General features: G+C 42.5%; 1 protein-coding gene across 3 annotated transcripts in view; it reads right to left on the bottom strand.

Moving 5' to 3' along the window:
• The window catches only part of TLL2 (tolloid like 2), a 144,545-nt gene that overhangs the window by 59,609 nt on the left and 70,895 nt on the right, over window positions 1–14,041 (bottom strand). For all 3 annotated transcript variants that reach the window (XM_002698408.6, XM_059882003.1, XM_059882004.1), the window contains exons 4-5: window positions 2,308–2,463; window positions 543–660 (exon numbers count right to left, since the gene is read on the bottom strand). In XM_002698408.6, coding sequence (XP_002698454.2) covers window positions 543–660; window positions 2,308–2,463 — 274 coding nt within the window. The remainder of the gene's footprint in view (window positions 1–542; window positions 661–2,307; window positions 2,464–14,041) is intronic.

Below are 14,041 nucleotides of genomic sequence, written 5' to 3' on the forward strand. Positions count from 1 at the left end.
TAGCATGTCGTTGGGTTTAAGATTTTGAACTAATATGAGAATGTTTTCCTTTCAGGAAAATACACCACAGTTATATTTATTGGCATAACAGATAAGTTTAGTTATAATCCAATCATCTTATTATTTATTATGTTTTCTGGAGGAAGTCTGTAAGCCCATGGAGCTCACAAAATTATATACAGAATTTTGCATAAATGTACATCCATCCAGAGGGAGCACATAGCTCCATCAGATTCTCAGTGGGATCACCGGCCCCAAGTTGGTTCAGAATCACTTCTCTGTATGAAACATTCCCAATTCCTTCAGCTTGCTCCCATGACAGGAAATACAGACACCTTGTCATTCTGGAGTCTTCCTCTTGACCTACCTACTTTGTCCCTGGACTGTGAGTTCGTTGAGGGCAAGAGTTTCTGACAAATTCTGGACTCCTATATATTACAGCGTATTAGAACACATATTGTTTTAGAGAAAAAATTCAAGGCACCTGGGCCATCTGACTTGTCTGCCTCAATCTCCATTGAGGTGAACTCACTTTGACTTACCCACACGTTCTGTAACTGAACACAATGAAGCTTTCTTCATCTGTCCTCTCTATAAAGGTCACGCAGGTGTGCTTCTCCCAGTGTCTCATGGCCTGCTTAAAAATGGCCCTCTGGCTTCCTGAAACGACAGGACAGGTGCTCATCAACTCACTCGTGGGTCCATAGCTTCCTTAGATGTTCTAGAGCATGCTGGTTCATTAACAAAGCTTGTTCCAATGATCAAAAAAAAAAAAAAGCTTGTTTCAGTGACCCAGAATTAAAGTGAACTAGGACTAAGGATTTCCCTGGCTAAGAATACAATATAACTTTCCCAAATAACCAAAACTAGAGAGTAGGAGTTTTTGAATTGGAAGAGAGGGTAAAAATAGATTTTCAAATGTCCCCAGCCTCCCAACTTTTCCTTTGCATTGAAAGTACTTTCCTAAACTTTAAAAAAGTGTTACTTAGGTTATTCAATTTAGAAATTTCTGGCCTTTCAAGTAAATCGCCAGCACTGCATTCCACCCTTTAGTTTTACTTTCTACCTATGGGAGAGTATATTCCCACATGCTCTAAAAATTCTATTTGTAGGTACACTCATGATGTTTTTGCATCAGGATTCAGTGTTTGCTGGGGGATCCTTGAGTCTAATGTTCTACAAGGCCTTTGAGAACAGATGAATTTCATACTTCCTCCGAACTTTTCATATTTCCTTGACTAGACATTGAAAATAAAGCAACAAGTAAATTGGGAGCAAGAATAAAGTAGTTGCAAACTCTAGGCTGATAGTTTCATCCACTCAATAAGTATTCTTCTCAAAATCTATCAGTCTGAAATAAATAAGACAACTGTATTTTGGTTTTGGTAGAAGGAATGAGAAAGATCTAGAAAAAAAGAGTCGTTTGGGAAGTACACAGGAAGGTTGTGGATGGGATCTGAATTCTGGAATGACTTTGTTGCAGAAAACCAACAAACCACTGGAAGGGTCCCATGATGATCTAGAAGATGTGGGTGTAGTGTCATTTCATTGTCCCCCTAAAACATATATACAGAATAAAGAGTAACTTAGCTGTCCATTTTGGGGGAGCCATCTTGACACTTTAAAATTGTTTATAGAACAGTGATTCACCAAAACAGCAATCCTACTAATTATAGAATAAAAAATCTCTTTGTAAAGAAAGTTTTCTCTATAAAATTAGTTAATTTTTGATGAAAGTTATATAAAACTTTGGCAAGATAAGCACACTAGATCTGAAAGAACACGGTTAAGATGCCAAGAAACAGGGACTTCCCTGACAGTCCAATGGTTAAGACTCTGAGCGTTCACGGCACTGGATATGGATTTGATCCCCAGTCAGGGAACTAAGACCCCATGAGCCGCATGGCAAGGTCACAAAAAAGAAAACAAAAACAAAAAAGATACCAAGGAACAAAAGTTAGTAGCTGATGACAATTCCTACATTTTAGTTCTTTAAGAACACACATCTCTTTCTCTCTCTTATTAGAACCGGGGACTCCTTGAGGGGCAGAGTGGCATCTTACTGGAGGCTCTGGGATAATGCCTTAGGGACCAGGTGACCACCTCTGAGGACATAGCCCCAAATGAGACTGCAGTTTCTCCAGGCTGAGTGCATGAGACCCACTGGTCATAAGGAAGCCTGAAGCACGGCGACTGCTATGACCCCAGCATCTGTTCCATCCCACCTGAGTCCTTGCAGGGAGGACTTTTCCCACCAGGGAAGACAAAGCCCCCAGCCCCAAGCAAGCCTCATCTGGAGCTACTGACCAGTGAAGTTCCCGCCAATGACGTACGGGATGACCCCTCCCGGCCATATCCTCTCTGTCCTTGAGGTTGTGGCTCTTCGGACCCGGGGAGAGAAGGTCTCAGCTCCAGCATGCAAGGTCCCAGGGCTCTGTGGAAGCAGGGCGTTCTCCTTTCCATCTGCAAGAGAGTTGGGCTGCCATTTACTTTGCTTTTAATTCCTCCTGGGCATATAGTGAAGATTATATCACCCATGAATCCGCAAAAGGAGAAATTCAGAACACGTATTCTAAAGGGGATATTGGATCTGTTCAGGGTTTTAAACCTGAGTGGAGCAAGAGAAAGTATAGGGCTTCGCTGGGGCTCAGTGGTAAAGAATTCACTTGCCAGTGCAGGAGACACGGACTGGTTCTATCCTTGATCCAGGAAGATGCCACGCGCCTTGGAGCAAGCAAACCCATGTGCCTGTTGAACCTGTGCTCTAGAGCCAGGGAGCTGCAAACTACTGAGCCCACGTGCTGCAACCACTGAAGCCCCCATGCCCTAGAGTGCGTGCTCCACAACAAGAGAGAAGCCATTGCAATAAGAAGACCGTGCACTGCAATGAAGAGTAGACCCCATTTGCCACAACTAGAGAAAAGCTCGAGAAAAGCCCACACAGCAGTGAAGACCTAGCGCAGCCAAAAAAAAAGAAAAAATATTATTATTATTTTTTTTAAGAGTAAGTGTAGTAAGTATCCCAGGCCTAGGATGGAAGTGGGTCTGGCTTGTAGGAGGTCTTGAAAGAAGCCCCATGGGACTCAAGGGCAGACTGTGGGCCACAGAATTAAGCGACTGGGACAACTCACAGCCCTTTAAAGCCAAGTTGGGGATGTACTCTCTTCTCAGAGCCACAGACATTGGGGAGAACAAGCTGCATCGGTCCCCTCTCTTGACCAAATATTGTCAATGCTGCAAATACTGGAAATAATTTGGCCAGTGTGACAAAGTGAACAAGTCTGTGATGCTGGGAAAATAAATTATTTGCAAGATAAACCCCTGTAAAATGCAGAGCCCTGTAGAATCCCCCAGCTCTTCTGGATCTGTCTGTACATCTGGACCTTTGAGGGAAGACTATGGGAAAGAAACGGGGACTCTATTTAAGGCCCTGAATTCAAGTTATGATCCCTAAAAACAGTAGAGATAGATGGGTGGGTAGAATCGCTTAACCTTGAGGCAACTGAATAATTGAATCCACATTTGTTTCATTCATCATTCAGAGTTTAAGGTTTTGTTTTCAATCTACTTGCTTATACTCACTAAGCTCACTTTGGGGCATTTTCTCTTTCGTTTTTATATTTTTTCCCCTAAAAATTAGACTTGGTTTTGTTTATTCTTTTTGTTTTCATTATTTCATTACTTTTATTTACATCCTTCTATTTTCACTTATTTTATTCTGATGTTTCCTTTCTAGCTTCTTTTCTCTCTTTAAAAAAAAAATTGAGATACAGTTCACACATCATAATAGCCACCACTTTAAAGTGTAGAGTTTACTGGTTTTGTATATTCACAAACTTGTACAACCACCACCTCTATAGAATTCCACATTTTCATCACCTCCCAAAGAAACCCTGTATCCATTATCAGTCAATCCCTCCAGCCCTTGGTAATCAGTAATCTTCTTTCTGTTTCTATGGATTTGCCTACTCTAGACATTTCATATAAATGGAATCATGCAATATGTGGCTTTTTGTGTCTAGCCTTTTTCACTTAGCATGTTTTCAAGGCTCATTTGTGTTGTAGCATGTGTTAGCACTTCACTACATTTTATGGCTAAATAATAATCCGCTGTGTAGGTATACCACATTTTGTTTACCTGTCCTTTAGTTGGTGGATATCTGGGTTGTTTCCACTTTTTTGGCTATTATGAATAATGCTGGTCTGAACATTAATGTACACATTTTGGTGTGGACATATATTTTTCAGTTCTTTTGGGTATATGCCAAAGAGTGGAAGCATCCCAATGCACATAATAACTCTATGTTTAACCTTTTAGAGAACCACCAGACTATTTTCCAAAGGAGCTGCACTATGTTGCCACCAGCAAAGTATCAGGGTCCCAGTATCTCCATATCCTTGTCAACATCAATCTTTTTTATTATAGCTATCCTAAGGCTGTGCAGTGGCATCTCACTGTGGTTCTGATTTACATTTCCCTAATGACTAGATAGCATATTGAAAAGCAGAGACATTACTTTGCCAACAAAGGTTCGTCTAGTCAAGGCTATGGTTTTTCCAGTGGTCGTGTATGGATGTGAGAGTTGGACTGTGAAGAAAGCTGAGCGCCGAAGAATTGATGCTTTTGAACTGTGGTGTTGGAGAAGACTCTTGAGAGTCCCTTGGACTGCAAGGAGATCCAACCAGTCCATTCTGAAGGAGAGCAGCCCTGGGATTTCTTCGGAGGAATGATGCTAAAGCTGAAATTCCAGTACTTTGGCCACCTCATGCGAAGAGTTGACTCATTGGAAAAGACTCTGATGCTGGGAGGGATTGGGGGCAGGAGGAGAAGGGGACGACAGAGGACGAGATGGCTGGATGGCATCACAGACTCGATGGACGTGAGTCTGGGTGAACTCCAGGAGTTGGTGATGGACAGGGAGGCCTGGCGTGCTGCAATTCATGAGGTCACAAAGAGTCGGACAGGACTGAGCGACTGAACTGAATGACTAATGATGTTGAATATATCTTTGTGTGCTTGTTAGTTATTTGTATATCCTCTCTGGGGTCTTCCCTGGTGGCTCAGTGGTAAAGAATCCACTTTCTAATGCAGGAGACTTGTGTTCGATCCCTAGGTTGGGAAGATCCCCTGGAAAAGGAAACGGTAACCCACTTTAGTATTCTTGCCTGGGAAATCCCATGGACAGAGGAGCCTGGCAGGCTACAGTCCATGGGGTCAAAAAAGTCAGACATGACTTACCAACTAACAACAACAACATATCTTCTTTGGAGAAATGTCTATTCAAATCCTTTGTCCATTTCTCAACTGGGTTTTCTTTTTATTGTTGCATTATAGTTACTCTTTGTATATTCTGGAGACCATATCCTTATCAGATAAATTCGAATATTTTCCTATTTTGTAGGTTGTCTTCTCATTTTTATGATAGTATCCTTTGAAGCACAGAAGTTTTTAACTTTTATGCAGTCCAATTTATTCATTTTTTTCTTTTGTTGCTTTTTGTGTCATACATAATAAATTACAAACATACCTTGTTTAATTGTACTTCACTTTATTGAGTGTTTTTTACAAATGGAAGGTTTGTGGTAACCCTGAGTTGTCAGACAATGGTTAGCATTTTTTAGCAGTATTTTAAAATTATGTAAAATTTTTTTCAAATGTAATGCTTCTGCAAACTTAATGGACTACAGTAGGGTATAGACATAACTTTCATACACAGAAGGAAACCAAAAAATGTGTGCAACTCACTTTATTGCAGTAGTCTGGGGCCACGAGACATCAAGGTCATGATATTCCAAGGTGCAGCATAATCCAACCTCATAACAATTCACATCCATATTTTCTTTTAGAGTTCTATAGTTTAATCTCTTGTATTTAGATCTCCAAACATTTTAAATTAATTTTTGTATATAGTGTGAGGTAGGGGTCTAATTTCATTCTTTTGTGTGCAATATCTTGTTATACTAGCACCATTTGGTGAAAAGACTAGTTTTCCCTCCATGGGATTGTCTTGGCAACATATAAAAAAATCAATTGGCCTTGCCTTTCCAGCTTCTTAAGTTAAATGTTTGGCACGTTAATTTCCAATTGTTCTTATATTCTAATATTACCATTTTAACACTGAAATTTCGCTGAGTTCCTTTTTATCTACATCCCATCTTTTGACATGTACATTTCTTAAAAAAATTTTTTTTTCATTAAATTTGTTACACTATTGCTTCTGTTTTATGTTTTGGTTTTTTTGGCCAAGATGTATGTGGTATCTTAACCCCCTGACCAGGGATCAAACCCGCACCCCCTGCATTGGAGGGTGAAGTCTCAACCCCCGGACCCCCAGGGAAGTCTGACATGTACATTTCAATGTTAGACCTTGATACATTCTGTAAGTTCCATCTGGACTTTCTTCTTTGGTTCTTGAATTATTTAGAGGTGTGATTTTTAATATCTAAAATACTTGTCTCTGTGTGTGTGTGTTATTGATCTCCAGCATCGCTTTGCGTTCCAAGGACTTATTCTCCAAGGCAGGGGACAGTAAACTTTTTCTGTAAAAAGCCATATAGTAAATATTTTTACATTTTGAGGTTAATACCTTCTCTGTTGCAACTACCTAACTCTGCTACTGTAGTGTGAAATCAGCCATAGACACTATGTAAATGAGTGGGTGTGTTCCCATAACGCTGCATTTCCAAAAACAGATGGCAGGCTAGATTTGGCCTTCTGGCCATGGATGCTGGCCTGTGCTTCAAGGTATCAATTCTTTGGTGTCTTGAGCCTTGCTTTATGGAAACAGTGACAGACTTTATTTTCTTGGGCTCCAAAATCACTGCAGACAGTGACTGTAGCCATGAAATTAAAAGATGCTTGCTTGTTGGAAGAAAAGCTATGATAAACCTAGACAGCATATTAAAAAGCAGAGACATTACTTTACCAATAAAGGTCCATATAGTCATAGCTATGGTTTTTCCAGTAGTCATGTATGAATGTGAGAGTTGAACCATAAAGAAGGCTGAATGCCAAATGCTTCTGAACTGTGGTGTTGCAGAAAACTCTTGAGGGTCCCTTGGACTGCGAGGAGATCAAAGCAATCAATCCTAAAGGAAATCAATCCTAAATATCCACTTGAAGGACAGATGCTAAAGCTGCAGATCCAATACTTTGGCCACCTGGTGCAAAGAACTGACTCATTGGAAAAGACTGATGCTGGGAAAGATTGAGGGCAGAAGGAGAAGGGGAAGGGATGACAGAGGATGAGATAGTTGGATGGCATCACTGACTCAATGGACAAGAGTTTGAGCAAGCTCCGAGAGTTGGTGATGGACAGGGAAGCCTGGAGTGCTGCAGTCCATGGAGTTGCAAAGCGTTGGACACAACTGAATGACTGAACAACAACATGATCGCTTTTTATAAATGTTTCATATATCCTCGAAATAAAGTGCATCAGTTTCTAAAACTGATGGTTGAAGGGTTCTACATATGTTGTTTAAATATTTTCTTACAAATATTTTTGACCTCTTGGTATATCTGCTATCAAGAAAAGTGCTTTAAACAACCTTGAGAACTAAGATTGTGAATGTCATCTTTATTTTTAATTTTTGCTTTATATTTTTCAAGGCTATGTTGGTTAAGTAATACAAGGTAAGGATTGTTAAATGTTCCAGCTAAACTGTATCTTTTATCAATAAATACCCTCTTTATCTGTAATAATGTTCATCCATAATAAAGATTATTTTGACTGATATTAATATTGCTGTTAATTTTATTTTGATTAGTGTTTGCCTCGTATAGTTTTCCTTCATCACTTACTTTCAATCTTTTTGTGTAATTATGTTTTTTGCTTTAAATGAGTCATTCAACAGGTGTTTTCTGTGAGCAATACATTTCCCACCACAAACAATAATACAAGCTTTGCAATAGTCATACTACTGAGGTTCAATATTCTTTTTGTTGTATATGAAATGTGTGCTAAGTCACTCCAGTCATGTCCGATTCTTTGTTACCCTATGGACTGTAGCCTACCAGGCTCCTCTGTCCATGGGATTCTCCAGGCAAGAATACTGGAATGGGTTGCCATGCCCTCCTCCAGGGAATCTTCCTGACCCAGGGATCGAACCCACATCTCTTACGTCTCCTGCATTGCCAGGAGCTTCTTTACCAGGAAGTATATGAAATAGTTTTTGTAAATTGAAAGTTTTTTGGAATAATGATAGATCCATATGCAGTTTCAAGAAATAATACAGACAGATTTTGTGTATCCTTGATGGTTTCTCCCAACATTTTATAAAACTATAGTACAACATCACTACTGGGATATGGACATCTACTCAGGGGATCTCGTTCAGATTTACCCAGCATTATATATACTCGTGTGTGTGTGTACAGTTCTACACAATTTATTATGTGTACAGGTTTGTGTACCCACCATCACATTCATGATACTAAACAGTGCCATCACCATAAGGATCCCTCATGTTGCCATTTTACAATCACATCCAACTTCCTTCCCCCTCCCTCCCAACCCACTCCTAAACTCTCAACCACTAATCTGTTCTCTACTTCTAAAATGTTTTCATTTGAAGAATATTATTTAAATGGAATCCTACAGTGTATAACCTTTGGGAATTGGCTTTTCTCACTCAGCGCCATTCCCTGGAGATTCGTTCAAGCTGTTGCATGTATCAGTAGTTCCTTTTTATTGCTGAGTATGGCACCCCACTCCAGTACTCTTGCCTGGAAAACCCCATGGATGGAGGAGCCTGGTAGGCTGCAGTCCATGGGGTCGCTCAGACTCGGACACGACTGAGTGACTTCACGTTCACTTTTCACTTTCATGCATTGGAGAAGGAAATGGCAACCCACTCCAGTGTTCTTGCCTGGAGAATCCCAGGGACAGGGGAGCCTGGTGGGCTGCCGTCTGTGGGGTCGCACAGAGTCGGACACGACTGAAGAGACTTAGCAGCAGCAGCAGTAGTACTTCATGGTATGTATGCACCACGGTTTGTTTAATCATTCACTGATTGAAGGACACATGAGTTGTTTCCAGCTCTTACAAAGAAAGCTGTTATGAACATTAATGTGCAGGTATTTGCATGAAGATTTTTATTTCTCTGTAATAAATACTGAAGAGTGGAACTTCTGGGTCATACAGCAGTTGGGTTTATTGCTGCATTCTCTATCCTGTTCCATTGCTTATCCCTCTGCTAATATAACACTGTCTTAGTACTGTAATTATATACCATCAGCCCTCCGTATCTAAGTGTAGTTAGCTTTAGGCATCCATCATTAAAAGCAAATAGCTATTCCTTCCTGATCATGACAATTTCCCCTTCTTTTCTCTGAGTGTAACTCTGTATTTTTAATTTGGGGTAAGGGGAAGATTTTATTTTTTTTCCTAGTAGTTCTCCGTTTGTAAAAGAGATCCATGCCAGTTCAGTCACTAGAATCAGAAAGTTGGCGTGTAACACATTTTTCAGCCTGAACATAATTGTTTTACTGCTAGAATTTCTAGATCGGGAGTCACACACTTGCAGCTCTTGGGATAAACCCAACCCACAGATGTGTTTTGTTTGGCCTGGATGCTTTTGGATCACACTTTGTTTTGTTTTTTCTTAAATCTCACTTGAGAAGCCAACTTTTAAAAATCAAGGACTTTCACATAGAAATCCCAATTTTCTAGTTTTTCTTCAAAAATGGAAAGATGTGGCAACAGTGGCCCATCTTCAAGCCACAGCAGTTAAGTAGCATCTGCTCCTCACAGTCAAGGCACACGCTTTCCTGGTTGCTAGAATCTATCTCCCACCTTCACACGCACGGTTCCCTCCAGCCACTTCAGCCATTGACATTACCTGCTGGGCCTCTACAGATATTTTAACTTGCTATCCCAGCCCAGGACTACAGATTGCATCCAGATTCCAAATGCATATGTGTTCAGTAGTGTCGGACTCTTTGCAACCCTGTGGACTATAGTCCACCAGGCTCCTCTGTCAATGGGATTTTCCCAGCAAGAATACTGGAGTGATGGCTCTTTCCTCCTCCAGGAGATCTTCCAGACCCAGGGATCAGACCCACGTCTCCTGCATTTCAGGCTGATTCTTTCCCGCTGAGCCATTGGGAAAGCTTCAAATGTGAGTTGCCCCAGTAGACTGGAAGCTCCATGGGGGCAGGGACTGTGGCTGGCTCATTTACCACTCTATTCACACCCAGCACAGTGTCTGGCTGGTGGTAAGCATGGGGGTGCTTTTAGGTTTTCAATTAATTAATTAAAGAATGGATGAGTTATTCTAAAAATAAACAACCAACAGTCCAAACAATTCTGCGGTGGAAACCTCTCCAAAATGTTGGCAGCCCTGAAGTCCTTAATGTTTAAATCCTGAGAATCATCCTGTCTTAAGTAATCACAGGCAGTGATGTAGCAAGTGGAAGTTTGTTATTCATTCCCCATATGGTTTTCAACAAGTCTCTTAATTTTCCTCTGCCACCAACTCCCGCTTGGAGAATGGGCAAAAATACTTCTGTGTTTGAGGGACTAACTCTAAGGAATCTGATGTTTCTCAGAGAAGCTGCGCTTATCCATACTTGTGACCTGGTGTTATAAGGGCCTGTGTGCAGCCGAGTCAGCATGGGAAAATCTTAAGTGCACCTGGAAAGAGGCTGGAGTGTAATTTCCAGAGATGGGTTATTGAATGACAGCTTCCCTCTTGGTCCAGTGAGAAATTTAATTTGCTGAGGACTCAACACAGGAAGCATTTGCCGATTAAAAATATGTCTAAACAGATGTTCTGCTTAGCCTGGAAGAAGGATCTTAATGCAACTGTCATTATTGGATTTTCTTGGATTACTACTATCTGGAATCGGAGTCCAAATAGAAGGATGTAATTATGTATTATGGTCCAAGAGTCTTGCATTTGAAGAGGAGCACAGGGGTGTCTGAAAGGATTTAACACGCTGGGGGTGGGGTGGGCTGGGGGATAAAGTCCATTTAAATTCCCTGGCTCTGGGAGTGTACCCTCTCCTCTCTGAAAAAGCAGAGCGGCTCCAGCTATTCAATGTTCCGTTTCCAGCTGAAGGCACAGCCACGTCATAAACAGAACCAGGCCTGACCCAGACTTCTCACCCGAGGAACTGCAGATTTTCGATTAGTCAACCGGTCCCTCCCACACTGGAAGTAAACACGCCGACGGTCCAGCCATCTGTATAATCCTCATCTCGCAGGTGATGGGCAAACTCACACCTTGCCTGCGGTGATTCCGAAAGGCTGGGTGAGAGCAGAGACTGTGGCTTCTGCACAGTGGTTTGATCAAGGAGCTTTTTAAAAATTCTGGTATCCGCACCCCTGCCTTGAGATTGGGAGACTGGGACTCAATTAACCTAGAGGACTGTCAAGATGTCTGTGCTTTTTCAAGCTCCCCAGGTGATTTGGACACAAAAGGAAGCTTGAGAATCAATGAGGTAGCCCAGAGATTAGGAGCAAGAGGCCTGGGGTCTGGGGCACTCAGGCTGAAGATAAATGCTGCCATTCACTACCTGTGTTGCTTTAGACAAGCCACTGTCCCCTGAGCCCTCCTGCCTGCTGTGTGGTGGTGTCATGGGTGTGGAGCCAGGCGGTGAACAAAAAAACGCCTGCTACAGTAAGAGCTCAGCATGAGCTGCAAGCATCACCATCATGTCTGCATTTGGGGATAGGCTAAAAAGAACGTCCAAAGTCAGGTTCAGTTTACACCCAGATACGCTGACCTGAGAGACATTTAAGGGTCTGGATGCTCTGTGCCCAAGTTTGAGGGATCCCTATTCTCTGGGACAACCGAATCAGGTTGTTCAGACCAAAGCCCTTAAGGGACTGCTACAGAAAGGGAAAAGTCCCTTCTGTTTTATGAATATGGTTCTGGAAATCAGCCTCTATCAAAATAGTCACAGCTTCATTTGAGGAACAGTTACACACTTCATTTCATTAATCCCATTATCAGCCCCCAAATGCATGCTGAGCTCTCATCTCCAGAGAAGGAAGGCTCTCAGACCAAAGGGTCTGCCGGGGGGTGCCAAGTGAGTAGTTCCCCAAGCCCCCCAGCACTCCCCAAGGCTGGAAGCACAAATCCCCGCCGTCAAGGCTGAGGGGAGCCACATAATGCCAGGAAATAAACCTGCTGCTGCAGCCGGCCAACCAGAGGCTCCCTTCAGATCCTTTATCCTGCTTGGGCGGTCTCTTTTTCTGGGGGGTGGCAGAAGGGGGCACCGGTTGTGATTAAAGGGGAATCTGAGATTGACACAACTTGTCTTATCTTTAATTCAAACAAAACAAGAGGTACCCAGTTTGGTGCCTGACAGCGTACTGGAGGGACAGATGGGAGGGCTGGAGGAGCAAGCTAGAAGGGACCATCCTCAACTCACCCTGGGGGTCTCCTTCCTCCTCCAGCTCGCCCTGGATGCTTAAAGATTTACTCATCTGCTGTGGTAATACTGGAGGGATTCAGACTGGAAGGATTGGCCTAACCTTGACGTTACCCTCTTCAAACACACCAGGGTCATCTAAGGGGCTGCAGACTGTGGATGTAGCCAGCGGCAGGGGCGTGGGGCAGGGGTGGGGCAGTGCTGTCATCCTCCCTAAAACACCCAAGAAGATCTCTCATCACAATGTGAATACCGTGTACAACCCAGCCAGAGGCAGAATTTTAATGGGTTGCGGCAGCTTTATTCCTTCCTGTCCTCCTTAATTGTGTTTCTGTACAGCTGCTGAACAGCTGTGAAATCCCAGTCCAGAGGTGGACAACGCACTTCCAGTGTTGGATCATATAATTCTTGGAAGTGAAGGTGGAGAGAAAGAAGTGGAAGGGCTACGCTCATTGAATCCCTCTTATGTTCCAGACACATGGCTATGTGCTTTGTGTAAATATTGTTTCTAATCCTTGCCAAACCTTAGATGAGGTTAACTGGATAACTTATCCAAGGTCATAGCTACAAAGTGGCTGAGCTGTGATGCAAACCCAAGTGTGCCTGACTGTTCAAGTTTATTTGGTTGGGTCATTTTATACGTAACAAACTAGCAAATATTAAAAATCCTGACAATAACTATTGCTGGTGAGCAGACAAGATACAGTGAGGGAAGAACAGTAGATGGTCTCTAAATATGGCCATAGCTCTCATTTCTGTAAGCTCACACCACTTCTCACACTAAGGAGGAATCTATTTTCTTCTTGAGGCTAAGCTGGCCCTTTGGCTTTTTTTGACCAATATGATGTGGCAGAAGTAGCTTTCTGAAAGTTCTGAGTCCCAGCCTCAAGTGGACTGGTGGCTTCTGCTTCCTTTCTCTGGGAAGCCAGCTGCCACCTGTAAAAAATCTTAGTTAGACAACTAGTTAACAACTTAGTTAGACCACCTAAGTTAGGGCTTCTCTGGTAGCTCAGCTGGTAAAGAATCTGCCTACAAGGCAGAAGATCCCAGTTCGGTTCCTGGGTTGGGAAGTTCCCCTGGAGAAGGGATAGACTACCCACTCCAGTATTCTTGGGCTTCCCTGGTGGCTCAGATGGTAAAGAAACTGCCTGCAATGCAGCAGGCCTGGGTTTGATCCCAGGGTGAGAAGATCCTCTGGAGGAGGGCATGGCAACCATTCCAGTATTCTTGCCTGGAGAAGCTCATGGACAGAGGAGCCTGGCGGGCTACAGTCCATGGGGTCCCAAAGAGTTGGACATGACTGAGAGACTAAGCACAGCACATACAACTCCGTGGCAAAGGTCCACTCAGAGAGAGGAGCCATGTTGGGGCAAGCTGGGGTGCTAAATATGTGACTAAAGCTTTTTCTAGACCTCTCAACCCAACTCAGCTACTGGATGAATGTAGTCAAGTGAACGACTTTGGCTGAATGATGTCAGCCAAAGACCCACCCCATGAAGCCTAGTCAACACACAGAATCATGCAAGATAATGAATCACAGTTTGAAGTCACTACGTTTGGGGGTAGTTTTTAATGCAAAAATAAATCACTTAAATTAGGTATGGTGTCTACATCACTGAAAGTGACAAGTGAAAGTGTTAGTTGCTCAGTCGTGTCCAACTC

Source organism: Bos taurus, chromosome 26, assembly GCF_002263795.3.
Source record: "Bos taurus isolate L1 Dominette 01449 registration number 42190680 breed Hereford chromosome 26, ARS-UCD2.0, whole genome shotgun sequence".
NCBI lineage: Eukaryota > Metazoa > Chordata > Mammalia > Artiodactyla > Bovidae > Bos > Bos taurus.